The sequence below is a fragment of the Bactrocera oleae genome, chromosome X (genome assembly GCF_042242935.1).
Source record: "Bactrocera oleae isolate idBacOlea1 chromosome X, idBacOlea1, whole genome shotgun sequence".
Classification (NCBI taxonomy): Eukaryota; Metazoa; Arthropoda; class Insecta; order Diptera; family Tephritidae; genus Bactrocera; species Bactrocera oleae.
The window spans coordinates 117,501-145,301 of NC_091541.1; the positions used below are offsets into that span (position 1 = coordinate 117,501).

The 27,801-nt window shown below is 51.8% G+C and overlaps 2 protein-coding genes across 2 annotated transcripts; both read right to left on the reverse strand.

Annotated features, from left to right (window-relative positions):
• Window positions 1–9,488: 9,488 nt before the first annotated feature.
• On the reverse strand, window positions 9,489–10,612 carry LOC138858049 (uncharacterized). Its single transcript, XM_070112521.1, has 2 exons — window positions 10,222–10,612; window positions 9,489–9,556 (listed from the first exon to the last, which is right to left on the reverse strand). The coding sequence occupies exons 1-2, from the start codon at window positions 10,610–10,612 to the stop codon at window positions 9,489–9,491; spliced, it is 459 nt and encodes a 152-aa protein (XP_069968622.1).
• A 10,070-nt stretch (window positions 10,613–20,682) lies between these two features.
• LOC138858050 (uncharacterized) lies at window positions 20,683–21,806 on the reverse strand. The gene is made up of 2 exons (XM_070112522.1): window positions 21,416–21,806; window positions 20,683–20,750 (listed from the first exon to the last, which is right to left on the reverse strand). The coding sequence occupies exons 1-2, from the start codon at window positions 21,804–21,806 to the stop codon at window positions 20,683–20,685; spliced, it is 459 nt and encodes a 152-aa protein (XP_069968623.1).
• Between the last annotated feature and the right edge of the window lie 5,995 nt (window positions 21,807–27,801).

A 27,801-nucleotide genomic window follows, 5' to 3' on the forward strand; every position in this document is an offset into this window, starting at 1 on the left:
AGAATATAATAACAGTCATAGTGCATATTGGCTTTTAGTCGCCTTTTACGACAGGCATGCCTTGCCGCGGGCATATTCTTTCCCCAAACCCGCAGGGGAAATAGTAGATAGGGTCAACGTCCGGTGTGTTTAACGTGAGTACCTGCCGTCGACGGCCTTATCTCACGGCGCTCAAAAGCACAGCGTATCAATACAATGCGTTGATCAGCGCCCCAAAAATGCTAGGCATTTTTCAGTACCGATTGGTAGTGTGGAATGGACACACTACACACCTTGGTAAGGTTCGAGGCCTATCTAAAACCTCTGCCGTGCTTTGGGTCCGTCACCCGGTTGCAATGCAACTCCACATTGAACTGACAAAACGTCAGTTCTTCCCGCATTTGGGTATAAACCACAACCACCACGATACTCCCCGAAGGGCCAGTCCGCACGAGCAGGTTGGAGCGAACTCCAAGGGCCCCTGCTCCCCGTGGTACCAGAATTAAGTCTCCGGTCAGACCTCGTAGCCGAAGCTACTACCAGTTGAGCCTCCATACAGCTCTGGACTGGTAACCAAGGGTTGAACCCCATACGCACATTACACTCACACACCTTTCACACAAGAAGCTAACCCTAACTCACAGTTAAACGCCTCCGCCGCCTAAACAATTCACGCGCAAACGACTCTAACTGTTCGGCATTCCGACTAGTGGAGATCACACCGCTAACATCTAACCGTCCATCAGTCCAGCTAATCCCCATACCCCCTAGATCCCTAAGGTCCGAGTACATCGGGCACTCCGCGATCAAGTGAACCCAGTCTTCACGACGCGCCCCACACAAACACCCCGACCTATCAGAAAGGTGCCTCTGATGCAAAAATGCATTCAGAGGCCCATGCCCCGTTAACAAAAAACCCAGACTCAGACAAAATCTGAAGTCTGGGTTACCCTCAACGAACCTAACATCCCGGATGTACTCATAAGTCACCCGACCGTTAGGACTATTGTCCCAACGGTCTTGCCACCTACTCCTAACCCTATCATCTAGAAGCCTCTTGCTCCCTAGAAATCCCTCCCTCTCCACATCATCATCGGAAATCCAATCATTCCGCAGCAATGACACACTCAAGCCCCTTCTTAACCTGAATGCAACAGCTCGCTGTACAACAATCAGGTCAAGAGGGGGTGCACCTAGTAAAACCTGCATCGCATCCGTTGAAACGGTGCGACATACAGGCAAACATGCAAGCATCATGCAACGTTGCACCGAGAGGAGTTTTCGGCGACCAGAGACCGTCATCGCTGATTCCCACCATATTGCGGCTCCATAAGTGGCACAAGCCACAAATAGACCACGGTATATGGTGCGAACAGCACGGCGTCCAAGGCCCCAATCGCTCCTCAAGATGCGTCGCACTTTGCCTACGACCGCCTGCAGTCGCTCCTTCAGAATCGCTAAGTGTGGAGTAAAGCACATTCTTTCACTCATGGTCAGCCCCAGGTATTTGACTTGCGTCACATACCTGATGCTGACCCCATTCACACGGACAATCGGTGGACGAACCGGAGACAATCTGCCCTTAAGCAGCATTGTCACCGTTTTGTCCATCGATATGTCAACCCCCACACCTAAACCCCAACTATTTACAATTTCTAAAAATTGTCCTCCCGCCCGCTCTAACTCAAATCGCGATCGACCTTCAACCAGAAGGAGAAGGTCGTCCGCATACGCACAACATTTACAGAGGGGTTCGAGCTGTCCAAGCAGAGAGTCCATCATGAGGTTCCAAATATATGGACCGCAGATGGATCCCTGCGGGCAGCCACGAACCACTCCGATCTCCACACTCCCATTCATTCCGACTAGAGAGGCTTTTCTGTCCGAAAAGTAACTCCGCCAAAGAGTAATTTCCGGACAGCCACGCTCCTCCAGCCGTTGCAACACTCGATCCCAGCTTAGGTAATCAAATGCCCCCTTGAAGTCAACAAATATGCCAAGGACATATTTGTTGACATTCTCCCTAACAGCACCCTGAACGTAGAACCACGCATCCTCTACACTGCGTCCTTTCCTGAACCCATACTGTCTATCCGACCACATACCCCGCGTTAGCTCCTGAAGCCGTTCCACCATAACTCTTTCCAGCACTTTTCCAAGTACTGGAAGGAGACTGATGCCCCGATAAGAGCGAGGATCACTCCTGATCTTATCAGGGGACTTCAGGAGAGGTACAACCCTAGCAATTTTCCACTCGCGTGGAAAATAACCCTCCCACACGCACTTATCATAAATGGCCTCCAAGTATTCAGGAATGAACTTCCACAAGCTTTTACACATCTCTCCGTTCAAACCATCAAAACCTGGGGACCGTTTAGACCTGACCAGGCCAAAGGCGTACCCCAACTCTCCATCATCTAATGGAGGGACAGGTACCTCTTGTGCTTGAGGTACCTGAACCTCCGCCCTAGGAAAGAACGCTCCTAACAAAGCCCCCGCACACTCTCTCCACGTTGATAACACAGTGTCACCAACGCGAAGAGAGGTGATATCCTCCCTCTTACGACCCCGGCAGATCCTATAGACCTGACCCCACGGGTCGTCCCTATTTTCCTTTACAAAATTCCTCCACTCCTGCTCTTTAATTTTAATCAACATCTCCTTGTATTCCCTAACCGCACAACTAAATTCATGCCTAAGCTGGGACAACCTGTCAGAATTGGACCGCCGAGCGCGTTGAAACTTTCGCCTCAATCGCCTGACAGTCCTCCTCTTCAAGGTTAGCTCATGCGTCCACCACCTAATTTTCCTAACCATTAAACTTTCACACTTTCTAAGTACCCTATCATTTACCCCCCACACTACCTCATAAAGACGAGCAATCTGCTCATCAACCCCCAAATCCTCAAACGCTCTAAGCGGTATACCCAATACCGCTTCCCTGACAGATCGTCCATATTGGTTCCAGTCGATACCAGAGGTACGCCATCGCCGCAATGGACTCTCATACAGCGAGGGAGGGGATTTAGGAGTAACCATAATTTGGATCAAATTATGATCACTCAATCCCCACCCTCCCTTAACCTCCCATCTAGCTACGAACGCCCTATCTGCTGCCTGATTCATAAGCGTCACGTCAATGTCACTCACGCCCCCAGGCCCATCAAACGTGTACCATTCACTCGGCTCATTCACAATGTGGAGGTTTTAGCCACCACCCATTCACTTAATGCCTCGCCTCGACTGTGGCTTTGATATCCAGACGAATGCCGGGATACCTTACTAAACCACATCGAAGACGAGGCATTCGCATCCAGCCCTAGGATAAATGGGCTACTACTCGCAAGTAGTAGTAGCTTATCCATGTAGCCCAGGTAGGGCTCTAGGGGCTCGCTAAATTTGCAGTACAAACTAGCTACAATCAGCCTACCGAACTCCCCCTCTATCGCGACACATACACCCAGTTGTGAGGAATCCACAACTACGCAATCGTAGTTGGGATCACTCACAACAATTGCAGCATTAGCCCCAAGGTCCGTGAAGACCTTGAAACTACCAGGAAGACCCCGAACCACACCATTGGTGGCGTAGGGCTCCTGGAGTAAGGCAATGCCGCACCTCCCCTCAGCCATACACCCCCCCAATTCACACATTACGGCATACGCCCCCTGGCAGTTTAACTGTATAATCCCCCCCATCAGTGTCTGGCGAGGGCGCGCTCAACAATGCCACAGTATATCGGGCAGACAGCGGACATCATAAGATGCCCAGCTGGTCTACCCTTGAATGCGCAGTTGCGGCAATGGAGTGCATTGACGCAACTGGCAGCTCTGTGACCTTCCTGACCGCACCTCCGGCAGACATCTGATTTGGCCCTACACACAGCCACTCTATGGTCGAAACTCATACACCGGAAGCAGCCAGCAACGGGGCTATCCGGTCGCACCCGGAAGGAGAACCACTTGATGTAGCACCTACCTGCCTCCAAGAGGGCGGACATCATTTTGTCCGTACCCTCAAGGACGACATTGGTGCTACCATCAGGGGCCACCTTCCAGGGACGACTGACCATCCTCACATCTGACCTCTGGGACGCCGGGCTGAAATCCTGAAGGTTCAGCCGGAGTAACTCTTCCATGAACTCATCATGGGAGATCTCCGTGTGAACCCCCTGGACTACAACCCGAGGACCCAACTTCCGGTTGACAGTCACGTCCAACCCCACCTCCCCGAATTTCGCGTTCATCGCAACTTTCTCCCTCTCTAAAACAGAGGGAGTGCGGATAACCGCCCCACCACCCTTAATTGGCCTAACCTCGTGGATTCTTACCCCCAGGGAAGGACCCACCTCCTTAACTACTTTTTTAACGACTTCCTCAGAGGAAGCTGCAGGCCCCTTACTCCTAACCACAACTGACCAGGTCTCAACAGGCTTCTGCGCCACCGGTGCAATCGCCTCCAGTACAGGTGCTGGGGGCGGAGGCATCGGTGCCGATGGAGCCGGCATTGACCTGCTCGGCGGCGAGGAGTGTCCTCCACAGCCTCCTCTAAGGGCGTCAACTTGTCCACGAAGATGGGCATTCTCGGTTACTACCGTCATCAGAAGTGCCTCGTACTTCGAGGCAAGCTCCATCAGCCCCTTCGCGATCCCTATATCAAAATTCTCGGCCCCAAAAACTTTTCCGCTAAGTTCCGCCGAAATTTTCTTTATAGCCGCTACATGGCTCACCGCACCACCCCCGACAATAACCGCGCTCCCTTTAGCAGCGTCTTTTCTGCCCGCACTACTTTTTCTCGCGCTCGCCTTATTATCTCCCGTCTTTTTCGCGCCCTCGTCACCCCGCACGAGACCAACTTCGCCAGCGCCCGATTTCTGCGCAGACACATCTGCTGCACCCTCGCCCGAAGTAGATAGGGACAACTTGCGTTGTAGATTAACGTGAGTACCTGCCGGCGACGGCCTTACCTCACGGTGCTCAAGAGCACGGCGTATCAATACACACGTCTGATAAACGCCCCAAATAATACGAGCTTTTTGCAAGTATTATTTGGATACCAAAGGCAGTGTGTCTGGGTCCACACTACCATCTTGGTATGATTCGAGGCCGACCTAAAACCTCTTCCGTTTTCGGGTACGGCACCCAGTTACTTGTGTAACTTCTTTTTTTTCGAACTGAAAATTCAGCTCTTCCAGCATTTAGGTTTCAACCACAGCCACCACGATACTCCCCAAAGGGCCGAACCCAATGAGCAGATTGAACAGAAGTCCAAGGGCTTTCTGCTCCCCGTGGTACCGGAAAGTCTCCGGTCAGACTGCGTAGCCTAAACTACTGCCAGTTGAGCAACCCATTACTCAAATGACTGGTGACATTTGTCGCTTGAACTTCAAATGTCTTTTTATTCGCTTTTTCATTTAAAGTGTTTCTAATATCAGTTCAAGCTGAGTATTATAGCACTATCACTCCATATACTATGCTGATATTACTGGGCAAAGAATATAATAACAGTCATAGTGCATATTGGCTTTTAGTCGCCTTTTACGACAGGCATGCCTTGCCGCGGGCATATTCTTTCCCCAAACCCGCAGGGGAAGTAGATAGGGACAACGTCCGGTGTGTTTAACGTGAGTACCTGCCGTCGACGGCCTTATCTCACGGCGCTCAAAAGCACAGCGTATCAATACAATGCGTTGATCAGCGCCCCGAAAATGCTAGGCATTTTTCAGTACCGATTGGTAGTGTGGAATGGACACACTACACACCTTGGTAAGGTTCGAGGCCTATCTAAAACCTCTGCCGTACTTTGGGTCCGGCACCCGGTTGCAATGCAACTCCACATTGAACTGACAAAACGTCAGTTCTTCCCGCATTTGGGTATAAACCACAACCACCACGATACTCCCCGAAGGGCCAGTCCGCACGAGCAGGTTGGAGCGAGCTCCAAGGGCCCCTGCTCCCCGTGGTACCAGAATTAAATCTCCGGTCAGACCTCGTAGCCGAAGCTACTACCAGTTGAGCCTCCATACAGCTCTGGACTGGTAACCAAGGGTTGAACCCCATACGCACATTACACTCACACACCTTTCACACAAGAAGCTAACCCTAACTCACAGTTAAACGCCTCCGCCGCCTAAACAATTCACGCGCAAACGACCCTAACTGTTCGGCATTCCGACTAGTGGAGATCACACCGCTAACATCTAACCGTCCATCAGTCCAGCTAATCCCCATACCCCCTAGATCCCTAATGTCCGAGTACATCGGGCACTCCGCGATCAAGTGAACCCAGTCTTCACGACGCGCCCCACACAAACACCCCGACCTATCAGAAAGGTGCCTCTGATGCAAAAATGCATTCAGAGGCCCATGCCCCGTTAACAAAAAACCCAGACTCAGACAAAATCTGAAGTCTGGGTTACCCTCAACGAACCTAACATCCCGGATGTACTCATAAGTCACCCGACCGTTAGGACTATTGTCCCAACGGTCTTGCCACCTACTCCTAACCCTATCATCTAGAAGCCTCTTGCTCCCTAGAAATCCCTCCCTCTCCACATCATCATCGGAAATCCAATCATTCCGCAGCAATGACACACTCAAGCCCCTTCTTAACCTGAATGCAACAGCTCGCTGTACAACAATCAGGTCAAGAGGGGGTGCACCTAGTAAAACCTGCATCGCATCCGTTGAAACGGTGCGACATACAGGCAAACATGCAAGCATCATGCAACGTTGCACCGAGAGGAGTTTTCGGCGACCAGAGACCGTCATCGCTGATTCCCACCATATTGCGGCTCCATAAGTGGCACAAGCCACAAATAGACCACGGTATATGGTGCGAACAGCACGGCGTCCAAGGCCCCAATCGCTCCTCAAGATGCGTCGCACTTTGCCTACGACCGCCTGCAGTCGCTCCTTCAGAATCGCTAAGTGTGGAGTAAAGCACATTCTTTCACTCATGGTCAGCCCCAGGTATTTGACTTGCGTCACATACCTGATGCTGACCCCATTCACCTTGACAATCGGTGGACGAACCGGCGACAATCTGCCCTTAAGCAGCATTGTCACCGTTTTGTCCATCGATATGTCTACCCCCACACCTAAACCCCAACTATTTACAATTTCTAAAAATTGTCCTCCCGCCCGCTCTAACTCAAATCGCGATCGACCTTCAACCAGAAGGAGAAGGTCGTCCGCATACGCACAACATTTACAGAGGGGTTCGAGCTGTCCAAGCAGAGAGTCCATCATGAGGTTCCAAATATATGGACCGCAGATGGATCCCTGCGGGCAGCCACGAACCACTCCGATCTCCACACTCCCATTCATTCCGACTAGAGAGGCTTTTCTGTCCGAAAAGTAACTCCGCCAAAGAGTAATTTCCGGACAGCCAAGCTCCTCCAGCCGTTGCAACACTCGATCCCAGCTTAGGTAATCAAATGCCCCCTTGAAGTCAACAAATATGCCAAGGACATATTTGTTGACATTCTCCCTAACAGCACCCTGAACGTAGAACCACGCATCCTCTACACTGCGTCCTTTCCTGAACCCATACTGTCTATCCGACCACATACCCCGCGTTAGCTCCTGAAGCCGTTCCACCATAACTCTTTCCAGCACTTTTCCAAGTACTGGAAGGAGACTGATGCCCCGATAAGAGCGAGGATCACTCCTGATCTTATCAGGGGACTTCAGGAGAGGTACAACCCTAGCAATTTTCCACTCGCGTGGAAAATAACCCTCCCACACGCACTTATCATAAATGGCCTCCAAGTATTCAGGAATGAACTTCCACAAGCTTTTACATATCTCTCCGTTCAAACCATCAAAACCTGGGGACCGTTTAGACCTGACCAGGCCAAAGGCGTACCCCAACTCTCCATCATCTAATGGAGGGACAGGTACCTCTTGTGCTTGAGGTACCTGAACCTCCGCCCTAGGAAAGAACGCTCCTAACAAAGCCCACGCACACTCTCTCCACGTTGATAACACAGTGTCACCAACGCGAAGAGAGGTGATATCCTCCCTCTTACGACCCCGGCAGATCCTATAGACCTGACCCCACGGGTCGTCCCTATTTTCCCCTACAAAATTCCTCCACTCCTGCTCTTTAATTTTAATCAACATCTCCTTGTATTCCCTAACCGCACAACTAAATTCATGCCTAAGCTGGGACAACCTGTCAGAATTGGACCGCCGAGCGCGTTGAAACTTTCGCCTCAATCGCCTGACAGTCCTCCTCTTCAAGGTTAGCTCATGCGTCCACCACCTAATTTTCCTAACAATTAAACTTTCACACTTTCTAAGTACCCTATCATTTACCCCCCACACTACCTCATAAAGACGAGCAATCTGCTCATCAACCCCCAAATCCTCAAACGCTCTAAGCGGTATACCCAATACCGCTTCCCTGACAGATCGTCCATATTGGTTCCAGTCGATACCAGAGGTACGCCATCGCCGCAATGGACTCTCATACAGCGAGGGAGGGGATTTAGGAGTAACCATAATTTGGATCAAATTATGATCACTCAATCCCCACCCTCCCTTAACCTCCCATCTAGCTACGAACGCCCTATCTGCTGCCTGATTCATAAGCGTCACGTCAATGTCACTCACGCCCCCAGGCCCATCAAACGTGTACCATTCACTCGGCTCATTCACAATGTGGAGGTTTTTAGCCACCACCCATTCACTTAATGCCTCGCCTCGACTGTGGCTTTGATATCCAGACGAATGCCGGGATACCTTACTAAACCACATCGAAGACGAGGCATTCGCATCCAGCCCTAGGATAAATGGGCTACTACTCGCAAGTAGTAGTAGCTTATCCATGTAGCCCAGGTAGGGCTCTAGGGGCTCGCTAAATTTGCAGTACAAACTAGCTACAATCAGCCTACCGAACTCCCCCTCTATCGCGACACATACACCCAGTTGTGAGGAATCCACAACTACACAATCGTAGTTAGGATCACTCACAACAATTGCAGCATTAGCCCCAAGGTCCGTGAAGACCTTGAAACTACCAGGAAGACCCCGAACGACACCATTGGTGGCGTAGGGCTCCTGAAGTAAGGCAATGCCGCACCTCCCCTCAGCCATACACCCCCCCAATTCACACATTACGGCATACGCCCCCTGGCAGTTTAACTGTATAATCCCCCCCATCAGTGTCTGGCGAGGGCGCGCTCAACAATGCCACAGTATATCGGGCAGACAGCGGACATCATAAGATGCCCAGCTGGTCTACCCTTGAATGCGCAGTTGCGGCAATGGAGTGCATTGACGCAACTGGCAGCTCTGTGGCCTTCTTGACCGCACCTCCGGCAGACATCTGATTTGGCCCTACACACAGCCACTCTATGGTCGAAACTCATACACCGGAAGCAGCCAGCAACGGGGCTATCCGGTCGCACCCGGAAGGAGAACCACTTGATGTAGCACCTACCTGCCTCCAAGAGGGCGGACATCATTTTGTCCGTACCCTCAAGGACGACATTGGTGCTACCATCAGGGGCCACCTTCCAGGGACGACTGACCATCCTCACGTCTGACCTCAGGGACGCCGGGCTGAAATCCTGAAGGTTCAGCCGGAGTAACTCTTCCATGAACTCGTCATGGGAGATCTCCGTGTGAACCCCCTGGACCACAACCCGGGGACCCAACTTCCGGTTGACAGTCACGTCCAACCCCACCTCCCCGAATTTCGCGTTAGTCGCCACTTTCTCCCTCTCTAAAACAGAGGGAGTGCGGATAACCGCCCCACCACCCTTAATAGGCCTAACTTCGTGAATCCTTACCCCCAGGGAAGGACCCACCTCCTTAACTACTTTCTGTATGACTTCCTTAGAGGAAGTTGCGGGCCCCTTACTCCTGACCACAACAGACCAGGTCTCAACAGCCTTCGGCGCCACCGGTGCAATCGCCTCCAGTACAGGTGCTGGGGGCGGAGGCATCGGTGCCGATGGAGCCGGCATTGACCTGCTCGGTGGCGAGGAGTGTCCCCCACAGCCTCCTCTAAGGGCGTCAACTTGACCACGAAGATGGGCATTCTCGGTTACTACCGTCATCAGAAGTGCCTCGTACTTCGAGGCAAGCTCCATCAGCCCCTTCGCGGTCCCTATGGCGAAATTTTCGGCCCCAAAAACCACTTCGCTAAGCTCAGCCGAAATTTTCTTTATAGCCGCGACATGGCTAACCGCACCACCCCCGACAAAAATCGCGCTCCCTTTAGCAGCGTCACCTCTGCCCACACTACCCTTACTCGCGCTCGCCTTCTTTGCGCCCGTTTTTGTCGCGCCCTCGTCACCACGCACGAGACCAACTTCTGCAGTGCCCGATTTCTGCGCGCCCACATAAGCGCTCGTAACACGCACTTCGCCCTCGCCCGACTTTGCGGGGTGAACAGCCGCTTTTTCAGCGGTGTCACCTTTACCGCATCCGCTACAACTACCGCTCCCGCCCTCTTCACCCCCCGTTTCACCCGCAGACCCCAAACGCGCCTTCTGCCGTGGCGGGGACCTTACCGGTGGCCCCACCATCTCGTCTCCCGAAGTGTCGACCGTAATGGTTGATGGCCCCGACTCTTCGCTCCCAGCGAGGGACTTAACCCTCCTCCTCCGTGGTGGAGGCATCTCTACCTTCGGACTTCGCCTTTCGGTAGGCTGATCCGCCAAGCGTGCCACTGACGCAGATGGGACTCGTTCAAACAAGACCCCGAAACAGCCGCTCGCCACGTACGTGCGACTGAACGCGCTGAAAAAAGTGTCGCAAGCGCAGACCCGCTCTGTAGCAGCGACGACCCAAGCGGACGATTAAAGCGTTCTCGCAAGGGTACAGCCCACAACTCCAACCAAATGGTCTGGACAAAGGTCACTCAAATGACCGCCGGACGGAACAAGTCCCCGTAACGGTTGCGAGTCGACCGATGTGGCGCTGAACCGAATCGATCCGTGGGCTAAACGCACACAACTACGACCGTTTGTCTGCACAGGATTCACTGTCTCCAACACTGGGACAGCCGCCGGTACCTATTGAGCAATCCTGCACAGGACTTGCTGACACTGACCAACTGAACGCCAGATGCCCAACACAGCACTCCAAACAAGCAGTCCAGCCGGCAAACAATGCCAACAACACAGCACTAAACTGGAACTGTACGGAGAGTCCCACAACAACAACAACCACGTTGCGGTAGTACCTAAAGGTACAGTACACAATATTAAAAATATGTACTTACCGCTACTTAATATGCCCACGCCAAAAATTTCCCAAAAACGCGCAATTCGTGCCCTAGCACGAAAAACCACACACGCGGTCCCGTAACCGAGCAAAAACAATTTCCAGCGAATACCCGCACAAAACGAAATTCCACGGAAATCGCAACAACAATTTTCACACCCGCCAAGCAACGGTGCCAACTCACTCGCGTAAACAAATACCGCACAAAAGAGAATCGAAAAAATCACTAATTAATCGCAACGATGCGCACGCACGTCTATTCGCGTCGGAATCCAAACAACGAATGAGTAGATAGGGACAGCGTCCGGTGTGTTTTACGTGAGTACCTGCCGTCGACGGCCTTACCTCACGGTGCTCAAAAGCACGGCGTATCAATACAATGCGTTGATCAGCGCCCCGAAAATGCCAGGCATTTTTCAGTACCGATTGGTAGTGTGGAATGGACACACTACACACCTTGGTGAGGTTCGAGGCCTATCTAACACCTCTGCCGTACTTTGGGTCCGGCACCCGGTTGCAGTGCAACTCCACATTGAGTGAACAAAACACTCTTCCCGCATTTGGGCATCAACCACAACCACCACGATACTCCCCGAAGGGCCAGTCCGCATGAGCAGGTTGGAGCGAACTCCAAGGGCCCCTGCTCCCCGTGGTACCAGAATTAAGTCTCCGGTCAGACCTCGTAGCCGAAGCTACTACCAGTTGAGCTTCCATACTGCTCTGTACTGGTGACCAGGGATTAAATCCCTACCCCTTATCTTTCACCCTTAATCTAACCCCTATTTTCAGCTAATTGTCTCCGCCGCCTGAACAATTCACGCGCAAACCTATCAAACGACCCTAACTGTTCGGTATTTGGACTAGTGGAGATCACACCGCTGACGTCTAATCGTCCATTAGTCCAACTAATCCCCATTCCTTCAAGGTTCCTAATGTCCGAGTACATCGGGCAGAGCGCAATAACATGCGCCCAATCTTCAACACGCGCCCCACACATACACTCTGGCGTGTCAGAAAGGTGCCTCTGATGCAGAAATGCGTTCAGAGGACCATGTCCAGTAAGCAGAAAACCCAGGCTCAGACAGAATCGGAAGTCTGGGTTTTCTTCTACAAACCTAACGTCCCGGATGTACCCATAGGTCACCCTACCGTTAGGGCTATTGTCCCAACGGTCTTGCCACCTTATCTTAACCCTGTCCTCTAGAAGTCTCTTGCTTCCTAGATATCCTTCCCTCTCTACGTCAAGGTCGGAAATCAGGTTATTCTGCAGCAAGGACACACTCAAGCCTCTTCTTAACCTGAATGCAACAGCACGCTGTATGACAATCAGGTCAAGAGGGGGTGCACCTAACAAAACTTGCATCGCATCCGTTGAAACGGTGCGACACACTGGCAAACAGGCTAGCAGCATACAGCGCTGTACGGAGAGTAGTTTTTGGCGACCGAAGACCGTCGTGGCTAATTCCCACCATACTGCAGCTCCATAAGTGGCACAGGCCACAAATAAGCCACGATATATGGTGCGAACCGCACGACGTCCGAGGCCCCAATCACTCCGTAAAACGCGCCTGACCTTGCCGACAGTCGCCAGCAGTCTTTCTTTCACGCTAACCAAGTGTGGTGTGAAACACATCCTTTCCCTCATGGTCAACCCCAAGTATTTGACTTGCGTCATGTATTTGATGCTGACCCCATTTACACGGACAATCGGTGGACGAGCCGGCGACAATCTGCCCTTAAGCAGCATTGTAACCGTTTTGTCCGTTTTGTAGCTGCGCCAGAGAGTAACTTCCGGGCAGCCGAGCTCCTCCAATCGTTCAATCACCCTATCCCAGATTAGGTAGTCAAAAGCTCCCTTAAAGTCAACAAATATGCCAAGGACATATTCGTTGACGTTCTCCCTAACGGCACTCTGGACATACATCCAAGCATCCTCTACACTGCGTCCTTTCCTGAAACCATACTGCCTATCCGACCACATATCCCGCGTTAGATCCTGAAGTCGTTCCACCATAACTCTCTCCAGTACTTTTCCCAGCACTGGAAGGAGACTGATGCCCCGATAAGAACGAGGATCACTCCTGATCTTATCAGGGGACTTCAAGAGAGGAACGACCCTAGCTCTTTTCCACTCCCGTGGAAAATATCCCTCCCACACGCACTTATTGTAAATGGCCTCCAGGTATTCCGGAATGAACTTCCACATGCTTTTACACATCTCTCCGTTCAAACCATCAAAACCTGGGGATCTTTTACACCTGACCAGGCCAAAGGCGTATCCCAGCTCCCCTTCATCTAGTGGAGGAACAGGTACCTCATACGTTTGAGATACCCGAGCCTCCGCCCTAGGAAAGAACGCTCCTAGCAGAACCCCAGCACAGTCTCTCCACGTTGATAATACAGTATCACCAACGCGGAGAGAGGTGATATCCTCCCTCTTACGACCCCTACAGATCTTGTAGACCTGACCCCATGGGTCGTTCCTATTTTCCCCTATAAAATTCCTCCATTCCTCTTCCTTGGTTTTGACTAGCATTTGTTTGTAATCCCTCATCACACAACTAAATTCATACCTAATCTGGGATAGCCCATCAGAGTTTGACTGTCTAGCGCGTTGAAACTTTCGTCTCAATCGCCGGACAGCTCTCCTCTTCATCGTTAGCTCTTTCGTCCACCACTTAAGTTTTCTCACTCTGAAGCTTTCGAACTTTCCGAGAACACTGTTGTTCACTTCCCACACTACATCGTATAGCCGAGAAATTTGCTCGTCCACCCCAAAGTCTTCAAACTCACTAAGCGGTATTTCTAATACCGCTTCCCTGACAGATCGTCCATATTGGTTCCAGTCGATACCAGAGGTACGCCATCGCCGCAATGGACTCTCATACGCCGAGGGAGGAGATTTAGGAGTAACCATAATTTGAATCAAGTTATGGTCACTCAATCCCCACCCTCCCCTAATCTCCCACCTAACATTAAAGGTCCTATTTGCTGCCTCATTCATGAAGGACACATCGATGTCGCTCACACCCCCAGGCCCATCAAACGTATACCACTCGCTTGGCTCGTTTAATATGTGAAGACTATTTGCCTCCACCCATTCGCTTAATACCTCGCCTCTAGTGTGGCTTTGATATCCTGACGAATGTCGGGATACCTTACTAAACCACATAGAGGACGAGGCATTCGCATCCATTCCTAGGATAAGCGAGCTACTACTGGCAAGTAGCAGTAGCTTATCCATGTACAGCAGGTAAGGCTCTAGAGGTTCGCTGTATTTGCAATAAACACTAGCGACTACCAATCTACAGAACTCCCCCTCTATGGATACACAAACACCCAGCTGTGACGAATCCAGAACTACGCAGTCGTAGCTCGGATTATTCACAACTATTGCGGCATTTCTCCTAAGGTCTGTGAAGACCCTAAATCCTCCAGGGAGACCCCGAACCACACCATTAGTGGCGTAGGGCTCCTGGAGTAATGCGATGCCGCACCCACCCTCTAGCATACAACCCCCTAACTCGCACATTACGGCATAACAACCCTGACAATTTAGCTGTAAAATCGTCCCCATTAGTGTCTGGAAAGGGCACGCTCTACTATGCCACAGTAGACCGGACAAGCAGCTGACATCATAAGATGCCCAGCTGGTCTACCCTTAAATGCACAGTTGCGACAATGTGGTGCATTGACGCAACTAGCAGCTCTGTGGCCTTCCTGACCACACCTACGGCAGACATCGGACTTGGCCTTACATTGCGCCACTCGATGGTCAAAGCCCATGCACCGAAAACAGCCGGCAACAGGGCTGTCTGGTCGCACTCGGAAGGAAAACCACTTAATGTAGCACCTTCCCGCTTCTAAAAGGGCGGACATTACTTCCTCCGAACCCTCCAGAACGACGTTAGTTTTACCATCTGGCGCCACCTTCCAGGGGCGACTGACCAACCTAACGTCGGATTTCTTTGCCTCAGGACTTAAATTCGTACTGAAGAGTTCTTCCATGAATTCCTCATGGGAGATCTCGGTGTGTACTCCTTGCACCACAACCCTTGGCCCCAACTTCCGGTTGACACTGACGTCCAACCCTACCTCCCCGAATTTTGCGTTAGTCGCCACTTTCTCCCTCTCTAAAACGGAGGGAGTGCGGATGACCGCCCCACCACCCTTTATCGGCCTTACATCATGGATCCTTACGCCGAGTGAAGGACCCACCTCCTTGACCACCTTTTTGATTACTTCCTTAGAGGAAGTAGCCGGCCCCTTACTCCTGACCACAACTGACCAGGTCTCCACCGGCTTCGACGACATCGGCGCTATTGCCTTCAGCACGGGTGCCGGAGGGGCAGGCGCCGACGTCGCGGGAGCCACCGTTGGTCTGATCACTCGCGGTCCCCCACAACCTCCCTTAAGGGCATCCACCTGCCCGCGAAGATGCGCGTTCTCTGCGATTATCGTCATCAGGAGTGCCTCGTACTTCGAGGCAAGCTCCATTAGACCCTTCATTTCGGAATTCTCCATAATCTTACCCCCGAAAACCAAGGCGCTAACCTCAGCGGTTACAGCTTTCATAGCTGCAACATGGGTGATAGCGCCACCCCCAACAACACCCCCCTTATTTGGATTCAACTCCCCTTTCATACCTTTCCTCTTTTCCTTTTTGCCTCCTCCTGCCTCATTTGCTGCTCCGGCTACCTGTTTCGCCGCTCCAGTCTCGCTGGCGCTCTCGCATGACCTCCCCAACGGTGGAGTGCCCAGGCGAGCCTTTCTGCGCGGTGGGGGCTTTTCAACTTCCTTTTCGCCCGCCGATGACGCTGCCGTAATCATATCGGCTTCCGACTCCTCGCTCTCGGCGGGTGCCTTTGCTCCTCGCCTTCGTGGTGGAGACATTTTTCTCCTGCACTCGCGATCGCGTACCTACTACCCAAGTACGTAACTCGCGATCCGACAAAGTTCGAAATAGGCACTCACGAACGCGTACCTGCACTACAACAATGTTGTCAGTGGCCTTCAGGTTTCTTGCGGTCCACACAAAACCGGTGCCCGAACTGTTTGTGGACAATGCGGTCACTGTCTTTTGTTCTGCACACACAAACTTCACGCCAGGCAATAACACTGCCTATTGTTTGTAAGCACACACCAGGCAAAAGCACTGCCTATTGTTTGTAAGCAGTTTCAAACGTGCCTAAATTGTCACTGGCCTTCGCAACAGGCAATAACACAGTCTATTGTTTGTACGCACACCAGGCAAAAACACTACCTACTGTTTGTAAGCAATTTTTAAAAGTGCCTGAATTGTCACTGAACTTCGCACCAGGCAATAACACTGCCTATTGTTGTATTTTCACTGTACACTTGCACTACAATTTTTAAAGCAATTACCCGCGGTAATGCTTTATGTGTCTCTGGCCTTCGATTTAATTCGCGCCAGGCAATTGTATGTTTTCTGTTAACAGAAAAAATTCACTGTTTTCAACTGTCACTAAATTGTTTTATCAATGCGCTAACACGACCGTTCACTACGAGTGTCTACAACAGAGTGAGTAGATAGGGACAACGTCCGGTGTGTTTAACGTGAGTACCTGCCGTCGACGGCCTTATCTCACGGCGCTCAAAAGCACAGCGTATCAATACAATGCGTTGATCAGCGCCCCAAAAATGCTAGGCATTTTTCAGTACCGATTGGTAGTGTGGAATGGACACACTACACACCTTGGTAAGGTTCGAGGCCTATCTAAAACCTCTGCCGTACTTTGGGTCCGGCACCCGGTTGCAATGCAACTCCACATTGAACTGACAAAACGTCAGTTCTTCCCGCATTTGGGTATAAACCACAACCACCACGATACTCCCCGAAGGGCCAGTCCGCACGAGCAGGTTGGAGCGAACTCCAAGGGCCCCTGCTCCCCGTGGTACCAGAATTAAGTCTCCGGTCAGACCTCGTAGCCGAAGCTACTACCAGTTGAGCCTCCATACAGCTCTGGACTGGTAACCAAGGGTTGAACCCCATACGCACATTACACTCACACACCTTTCACACAAGAAGCTAACCCTAACTCACAGTTAAACGCCTCCGCCGCCTAAACAATTCACGCGCAAACGACCCTAACTGTTCGGCATTCCGACTAGTGGAGATCACACCGCTATCATCTAACCGTCCATCAGTCCAGCTAATCCCCATACCCCCTAGATCCCTAATGTCCGAGTACATCGGGCACTCCGCGATCAAGTGAACCCAGTCTTCACGACGCGCCCCACACAAACACCCCGACCTATCAGAAAGGTGCCTCTGATGCAAAAATGCATTCAGAGGCCCATGCCCCGTTAACAAAAAACCCAGACTCAGACAAAATCTGAAGTCTGGGTTACCCTCAACGAACCTAACATCCCGGATGTACTCATAAGTCACCCGACCGTTAGGACTATTGTCCCAACGGTCTTGCCACCTACTCCTAACCCTATCATCTAGAAGCCTCTTGCTCCCTAGAAATCCCTCCCTCTCCACATCATCATCGGAAATCCAATCATTCCGCAGCAATGACACACTCAAGCCCCTTCTTAACCTGAATGCAACAGCTCGCTGTACAACAATCAGGTCAAGAGGGGGTGCACCTAGTAAAACCTGCATCGCATCCGTTGAAACGGTGCGACATACAGGCAAACATGCAAGCATCATGCAACGTTGCACCGAGAGGAGTTTTCGGCGACCAGAGACCGTCATCGCTGATTCCCACCATATTGCGGCTCCATAAGTGGCACAAGCCACAAATAGACCACGGTATATGGTGCGAACAGCACGGCGTCCAAGGCCCCAATCGCTCCTCAAGATGCGTCGCACTTTGCCTACGACCGCCTGCAGTCGCTCCTTCAGAATCGCTAAGTGTGGAGTAAAGCACATTCTTTCACTCATGGTCAGCCCCAGGTATTTGACTTGCGTCACATACCTGATGCTGACCCCATTCACCTTGACAATCGGTGGACGAACCGGCGACAATCTGCCCTTAAGCAGCATTGTCACCGTTTTGTCCATCGATATGTCTACCCCCACACCTAAACCCCAACTATTTACAATTTCTAAAAATTGTCCTCCCGCCCGCTCTAACTCAAATCGCGATCGACCTTCAACCAGAAGGAGAAGGTCGTCCGCATACGCACAACATTTACAGAGGGGTTCGAGCTGTCCAAGCAGAGAGTCCATCATGAGGTTCCAAATATATGGACCGCAGATGGATCCCTGCGGGCAGCCACGAACCACTCCGATCTCCACACTCCCATTCATTCCGACTAGAGAGGCTTTTCTGTCCGAAAAGTAACTCCGCCAAAGAGTAATTTCCGGACAGCCAAGCTCCTCCAGCCGTTGCAACACTCGATCCCAGCTTAGGTAATCAAATGCCCCCTTGAAGTCAACAAATATGCCAAGGACATATTTGTTGACATTCTCCCTAACAGCACCCTGAACGTAGAACCACGCATCCTCTACACTGCGTCCTTTCCTGAACCCATACTGTCTATCCGACCACATACCCCGCGTTAGCTCCTGAAGCCGTTCCACCATAACTCTTTCCAGCACTTTTCCAAGTACTGGAAGGAGACTGATGCCCCGATAAGAGCGAGGATCACTCCTGATCTTATCAGGGGACTTCAGGAGAGGTACAACCCTAGCAATTTTCCACTCGCGTGGAAAATAACCCTCCCACACGCACTTATCATAAATGGCCTCCAAGTATTCAGGAATGAACTTCCACAAGCTTTTACACATCTCTCCGTTCAAACCATCAAAACCTGGGGACCGTTTAGACCTGACCAGGCCAAAGGCGTACCCCAACTCTCCATCATCTAATGGAGGGACAGGTACCTCTTGTGCTTGAGGTACCTGAACCTCCGCCCTAGGAAAGAACGCTCCTAACAAAGCCCCCGCACACTCTCTCCACGTTGATAACACAGTGTCACCAACGCGAAGAGAGGTGATATCCTCCCTCTTACGACCCCGGCAGATCCTATAGACCTGACCCCACGGGTCGTCCCTATTCTCACTCACGAAACTCCTCCACTCCTCTTCTTTAACTTTTACTAACATATCCTTATATTCCCTAGCCGCACAACTAAGTTCATGCCTAAGCTGGGACAGCCTGTCAGAATTGGACCGCCGAGCGCGTTGAAACTTTCGCCTCAATCGCCTGACAGTCCTCCTCTTCAAGGTTAGCTCATGCGTCCACCACCTAATTTTCCTAACCATTAAACTTTCACACTTTCTAAATACCCTATCATTTACCCCCCACACTACCTCATAAAGACGAGCAATCTGCTCATCAACCCCCAAATCCTCAAACGCTCTAAGCGGTATACCCAATACCGCTTCCCTGACAGATCGTCCATATTGGTTCCAGTCGATACCAGAGGTACGCCATCGCCGCAATGGACTCTCATACAGCGAGGGAGGGGATTTGGGAGTAACCATAATTTGGATCAAATTATGATCACTCAATCCCCACCCTCCCTTAACCTCCCATCTAGCTACGAACGCCCTATCTGCTGCCTGATTCATAAGCGTCACGTCAATGTCACTCACGCCCCCAGGCCCATCAAACGTGTACCATTCACTCGGCTCATTCACAATGTGGAGGTTTTTAGCCACCACCCATTCACTTAATGCCTCGCCTCGACTGTGGCTTTGATATCCAGACGAATGCCGGGATACCTTACTAAACCACATCGAAGACGAGGCATTCGCATCCAGCCCTAGGATAAATGGGCTACTACTCGCAAGTAGTAGTAGCTTATCCATGTAGCCCAGGTAGGGCTCTAGGGGCTCGCTAAATTTGCAGTACAAACTAGCTACAATCAGCCTACCGAACTCCCCCTCTATCGCGACACATACACCCAGTTGTGAGGAATCCACAACTACACAATCGTAGTTAGGATCACTCACAACAATTGCAGCATTAGCCCCAAGGTCCGTGAAGACCTTGAAACTACCAGGAAGACCCCGAACGACACCATTGGTGGCGTAGGGCTCCTGAAGTAAGGCAATGCCGCACCTCCCCTCAGCCATACACCCCCCCAATTCACACATTACGGCATACGCCCCCTGGCAGTTTAACTGTATAATCCCCCCCATCAGTGTCTGGCGAGGGCGCGCTCAACAATGCCACAGTATATCGGGCAGACAGCGGACATCATAAGATGCCCAGCTGGTCTACCCTTGAATGCGCAGTTGCGGCAATGGAGTGCATTGACGCAACTGGCAGCTCTGTGGCCTTCTTGACCGCACCTCCGGCAGACATCTGATTTGGCCCTACACACAGCCACTCTATGGTCGAAACTCATACACCGGAAGCAGCCAGCAACGGGGCTATCCGGTCGCACCCGGAAGGAGAACCACTTGATGTAGCACCTACCTGCCTCCAAGAGGGCGGACATCATTTTGTCCGTACCCTCAAGGACGACATTGGTGCTACCATCAGGGGCCACCTTCCAGGGACGACTGACCATCCTCACGTCTGACCTCAGGGACGCCGGGCTGAAATCCTGAAGGTTCAGCCGGAGTAACTCTTCCATGAACTCGTCATGGGAGATCTCCGTGTGAACCCCCTGGACCACAACCCGGGGACCCAACTTCCGGTTGACAGTCACGTCCAACCCCACCTCCCCGAATTTCGCGTTAGTCGCCACTTTCTCCCTCTCTAAAACAGAGGGAGTGCGGATAACCGCCCCACCACCCTTAATAGGCCTAACTTCGTGAATCCTTACCCCCAGGGAAGGACCCACCTCCTTAACTACTTTCTGTATGACTTCCTTAGAGGAAGTTGCGGGCCCCTTACTCCTGACCACAACAGACCAGGTCTCAACAGCCTTCGGCGCCACCGGTGCAATCGCCTCCAGTACAGGTGCTGGGGGCGGAGGCATCGGTGCCGATGGAGCCGGCATTGACCTGCTCGGTGGCGAGGAGTGTCCCCCACAGCCTCCTCTAAGGGCGTCAACTTGACCACGAAGATGGGCATTCTCGGTTACTACCGTCATCAGAAGTGCCTCGTACTTCGAGGCAAGCTCCATCAGCCCCTTCGCGGTCCCTATGGCGAAATTTTCGGCCCCAAAAACCACTTCGCTAAGCTCAGCCGAAATTTTCTTTATAGCCGCGACATGGCTAACCGCACCACCCCCGACAAAAATCGCGCTCCCTTTAGCAGCGTCACCTCTGCCCACACTACCCTTACTCGCGCTCGCCTTCTTTGCGCCCGTTTTTGTCGCGCCCTCGTCACCACGCACGAGACCAACTTCTGCAGTGCCCGATTTCTGCGCGCCCACATAAGCGCTCGTAACACGCACTTCGCCCTCGCCCGACTTTGCGGGGTGAACAGCCGCTTTTTCAGCGGTGTCACCTTTACCGCATCCGCTACAACTACCGCTCCCGCCCTCTTCACCCCCCGTTTCACCCGCAGACCCCAAACGCGCCTTCTGCCGAAACGGGGACCTTACCGGTGGCCCCACCATCTCGTCTCCCGAAGTGTCGACCGTAATGGTTGATGGCCCCGACTCTTCGCTCCCAGCGAGGGACTTAACCCTCCTCCTCCGTGGTGGAGGCATCTCTACCTTCGGACTTCGCCTTTCGGTAGGCTGATCCGCCAAGCGTACCACTGACGCAGATGGGACTCGTTCAAACAAGACCCCGAAACAGCCGCTCGCCACGTACGTGCGACTGAACGCGCTGAAAAAAGTGTCGCAAGCGCAGACCCGCTCTGTAGCAGCGACGACCCAAGCGGACGATTAAAGCGTTCTCGCAAGGGTACAGCCCACAACTCCAACCAAATGGTCTGGACAAAGGTCACTCAAATGACCGCCGGACGGAACAAGTCCCCGTAACGGTTGCGAGTCGACCGATGTGGCGCTGAACCGAATCGATCCGTGGGCTAAACGCACACTACTACGACCGTTTGTCTGCACAGGATTCACTGTCTCCAACACTGGGACAGCCGCCGGTACCTATTGAGCAATCCTGCTCAGGACTTGCTGACACTGACCAACTGAACGCCAGATGCCCAACACAGCACTCCAAACAAGCAGTCCAGCCGGCAAACAATGCCAACAACACAGTACTAAACTGGAACTGTACGGAGAGTCCCACAACAACAACAACCACGTTGCGGTAGTACCTAAAGGTACAGTACACAATATTAAAAATATGTACTTACCGCTACTTAATATGCCCACGCCAAAAATTTCCCAAAAACGCGCAATTCGTGCCCTAGCACGAAAAACCACACACGCGGTCCCGTAACCGAGCAAAAACAATTTCCAGCGAATACCCGCACAAAACGAAATTCCACGGAAATCGCAACACCAATTTTCACACCCGCCAAGCAACGGTCAAGCAACGGTGCCAACTCACTCGCGTAAACAAATACCGCACAAAAGAGAATCGAAAAAATCACTAATTAATCGCAACGATGCGCACGCACGTCTATTCGCGTCGGAATCCAAACAACGAATGAGTAGATAGGGACAGCGTCCGGTGTGTTTTACGTGAGTACCTGCCGTCGACGGCCTTACCTCACGGTGCTCAAAAGCACGGCGTATCAATACAATGCGTTGATCAGCGCCCCGAAAATGCCAGGCATTTTTCAGTACCGATTGGTAGTGCGGAATGGACACACTACACACCTTGGTGAGGTTCGAGGCCTATCTAACACCTCTGCCGTACTTTGGGTCCGGCACCCGGTTGCAGTGCAACTCCACATTGAGTGAACAAAACACTCTTCCCGCATTTGGGCATCAACCACAACCACCACGATACTCCCCGAAGGGCCAGTCCGCATGAGCAGGTTGGAGCGAACTCCAAGGGCCCCTGCTCCCCGTGGTACCAGAATTAAGTCTCCGGTCAGACCTCGTAGCCGAAGCTACTACCAGTTGAGCTTCCATACTGCTCTGTACTGGTGACCAGGGATTAAATCCCTACCCCTTATCTTTCACCCTTAATCTAACCCCTATTTTCAGCTAATTGTCTCCGCCGCCTGAACAATTCACGCGCAAACCTATCAAACGACCCTAACTGTTCGGTATTTGGACTAGTGGAGATCACACCGCTGACGTCTAATCGTCCATTAGTCCAACTAATCCCCATTCCTTCAAGGTTCCTAATGTCCGAGTACATCGGGCAGAGCGCAATAACATGCGCCCAATCTTCAACACGCGCCCCACACATACACTCTGGCGTGTCAGAAAGGTGCCTCTGATGCAGAAATGCTTTCAGAGGACCATGTCCAGTAAGCAGAAAACCCAGGCTCAGACAGAATCGGAAGTCTGGGTTTTCTTCTACAAACCTAACGTCCCGGATGTACCCATAGGTCACCCTACCGTTAGGGCTATTGTCCCAACGGTCTTGCCACCTTATCTTAACCCTGTCCTCTAGAAGTCTCTTGCTTCCTAGATATCCTTCCCTCTCTACGTCAAGGTCGGAAATCAGGTTATTCTGCAGCAAGGACACACTCAAGCCTCTTCTTAACCTGAATGCAACAGCACGCTGTATGACAATCAGGTCAAGAGGGGGTGCACCTAACAAAACTTGCATCGCATCCGTTGAAACGGTGCGACACACTGGCAAACAGGCTAGCAGCATACAGCGCTGCACGGAGAGTAGTTTTTGGCGACCGAAGACCGTCGTGGCTAATTCCCACCATACTGCAGCTCCATAAGTGGCACAGGCCACAAATAAGCTACGATATATGGTGCGAACCGCACGACGTCCGAGGCCCCAATCACTCCGTAAAACGCGCCTGACCTTGCCGACAGTCGCCAGCAGTCTTTCTTTCACGCTAACCAAGTGTGGTGTGAAACACATCCTTTCCCTCATGGTCAACCCCAAGTATTTGACTTGCGTCATGTATTTGATGCTGACCCCATTTACACGGACAATCGGTGGACGAGCCGGCGACAATCTGCCCTTAAGCAGCATTGTAACCGTTTTGTCCATTGATATGTCCACACCAACACCTACACCCCAGCTGTGGACAATTTCTAAGAATCGTCCTCCCGCTCGCTCTATTTCGGACCTTGAGTGACCTTCAACTAAAAGAAGAAGGTCGTCCGCGTACGCACAACACTTGCATACTGGTTCAAGTTGTCCAAGCAGAGAGTCCATCATAAGGTTCCAAATATATGGACCACAGATGGATCCCTGCGGGCAGCCCCGAGCCACCCCAATCTCGACACTCCCATTCATTCCTACGATTGAGGCTTTTCTGTCCGAAAAGTAGCTGCGCCAGAGAGTAACTTCCGGGCAGCCGAGCTCCTCCAATCGTTCAATCACCCTATCCCAGATTAGGTAGTCAAAAGCTCCCTTAAAGTCAACAAATATGCCAAGGACATATTCGTTGACGTTCTCCCTAACGGCACTCTGGACATACATCCAAGCATCCTCTACACTGCGTCCTTTCCTGAAACCATACTGCCTATCCGACCACATATCCCGCGTTAGATCCTGAAGTCGTTCCACCATAACTCTCTCCAGTACTTTTCCCAGCACTGGAAGGAGACTGATGCCCCGATAAGAACGAGGATCACTCCTGATCTTATCAGGGGACTTCAGGAGAGGAACGACCCTAGCTCTTTTCCACTCCCGTGGAAAGTATCCCTCCCACACGCACTTATTGTAAATGGCCTCCAGGTATTCCGGAATGAACTTCCACATGCTTTTACACATCTCTCCGTTCAAACCATCAAAACCTGGGGATCTTTTACACCTGACCAGGCCAAAGGCGTATCCCAGCTCCCCTTCATCTAGTGGAGGAACAGGTACCTCACACGTTTGAGATACCCGAGCCTCCGCCCTAGGAAAGAACGCTCCTAGCAGAACCCCAGCACAGTCTCTCCACGTTGATAATACAGTATCACCAACGCGGAGAGAGGTGATATCCTCCCTCTTACGACCCCTACAGATCTTGTAGACCTGACCCCATGGGTCGTTCCTATTTTCCCCTATAAAATTCCTCCATTCCTCTTCCTTGGTTTTGACTAGCATTTGTTTGTAATCCCTCATCACACAACTAAATTCATACCTAATCTGGGATAGCCCATCAGAGTTTGACTGTCTAGCGCGTTGAAACTTTCGTCTCAATCGCCGGACAGCTCTCCTCTTCATCGTTAGCTCTTTCGTCCACCACTTAAGTTTTCTCACTCTGAAGCTTTCGAACTTTCCGAGAACACTGTTGTTCACTTCCCACACTACATCGTATAGCCGAGAAATTTGCTCGTCCACCTCAAAGTCTTCAAACTCACTAAGCGGTATTTCTAATACCGCTTCCCTGACAGATCGTCCATATTGGTTCCAGTCGATACCAGAGGTACGCCATCGCCGCAATGGACTCTCATACGCCGAGGGAGGAGATTTAGGAGTAACCATAATTTGAATCAAGTTATGGTCACTCAATCCCCACCCTCCCCTAATCTCCCACCTAACATTAAAGGTCCTATTTGCTGCCTCATTGATGAAGGACACATCGATGTCGCTCACACCCCCAGGCCCATCAAACGTATACCACTCGCTTGGCTCGTTTAATATGTGAAGACTATTTGCCTCCACCCATTCGCTTAATACCTCGCCTCTAGTGTGGCTTTGATATCCTGACGAATGTCGGGATACCTTACTAAACCACATAGAGGACGAGGCATTCGCATCCATTCCTAGGATAAGCGAGCTACTACTGGCAAGTAGCAGTAGCTTATCCATGTACAGCAGGTAAGGCTCTAGAGGTTCGCTGTATTTGCAATAAACACTAGCGACTACCAATCTACCGAACTCCCCCTCTATGGATACACAAACACCCAGCTGTGACGAATCCAGAACTACGCAGTCGTAGCTCGGATTATTCACAACTATTGCGGCATTTCTCCTAAGGTCTGTGAAGACCCTAAATCCTCCAGGGAGACCCCGAACCACACCATTAGTGGCGTAGGGCTCCTGGAGTAATGCGATGCCGCACCCACCCTCTAGCATACAACCCCCTAACTCGCACATTACGGCATAACAACCCTGACAATTTAGCTGTAAAATCGTCCCCATTAGTGTCTGGAAAGGGCACGCTCTACTATGCCACAGTAGACTGGACAAGCAGCTGACATCATAAGATGCCCAGCTGGTCTACCCTTAAATGCACAGTTGCGACAATGTGGTGCATTGACGCAACTAGCAGCTCTGTGGCCTTCCTGACCACACCTACGGCAGACATCGGACTTGGCCTTACATTGCGCCACTCGATGGTCAAAGCCCATGCACCGAAAACAGCCGGCAACAGGGCTGTCTGGTCGCACTCGGAAGGAAAACCACTTAATGTAGCACCTTCCCGCTTCTAAAAGGGCGGACATTACTTCCTCCGAACCCTCCAGAACGACGTTAGTTTTACCATCTGGCGCCACCTTCCAGGGGCGACTGACCAACCTAACGTCGGATTTCTTTGCCTCCGGACTTAAATTCGTACTGAACAGTTCTTCCATGAATTCCTCATGGGAGATCTCGGTGTGTACTCCTTGCACCACAACCCTTGGCCCCAACTTCCGGTTGACACTGACGTCCAACCCTACCTCCCCGAATTTTGCGTTAGTCGCCACTTTCTCCCTCTCTAATACGGAGGGAGTGCGGATGACCGCCCCACCACCCTTTATCGGCCTTACATCATGGATCCTTACGCCGAGTGAAGGACCCACCTCCTTGACCACCTTTTTGATTACTTCCTTAGAGGAAGTTGCAGGCCCCTTACTCCTGACCACAACTGACCAGGTCTCCACCGGCTTCGGCGACATCGGCGCTATTGCCTTCAGCACGGGTGCTGGAGGGGCAGGCGCCGAAGTCGCGGGAGCCACCATTGGTTTGGTCGGACGCGATCCCCCACACCCTCCCGTAAGGGCATCCACCTGCCCGCGAAGATGAGCGTTCTCCGCAATTATGGTCATCAGGAGTGCCTCGTACTTCGAGGCAAGCTCCATAAGACCCTTCATCTCGGAAACCTCTATATTTTTCCCCCCGAAAACCAACGCGCTAACCTCCGCTGTTACAGCTTTCATAGCTGCAACATGGGTGATAGCGCCACCCCCAACAACACCCCCAACAACACCCCCCTTATTTGAAATACGCTCCCCTTTTATACCTTTCTTCTTTTCTCGTTTTTCTCCTTCACTCTTTTTGCCTCCGCCTGCCTCCTTCGCTGCTCCGGCTACGGGTTTCGACGCTCCCGTCTCGCTGGCGCTCTCGCACGACCTCCCCAACGGTGGAGTGGCCAGGCGAGCCTTTCTGCGCGGTGGGGGCTTCTCCACTTCCTCTTCACCCGCCGATGACGCTGCCGTAATCATTACGACTTCCGAGTCATCGCTTTCGGCGGGTGCCTTCGCTCCTCGCCTTCGTGGTGGAGACATTTTTCTCCTACCCTCGCGATCGCGTACCTACTACACAAGTACGTAACTCGCGATCCGACAAAGTTCGAAATCGGCACTCACGAACGCGTACCTGCACTACAACAATATTGTCAGTGGCCTTCAGGTTTCTTGCGGTCCACACAAAACCGGTGCCCGAACTGTTTGTGGACAATGCGGT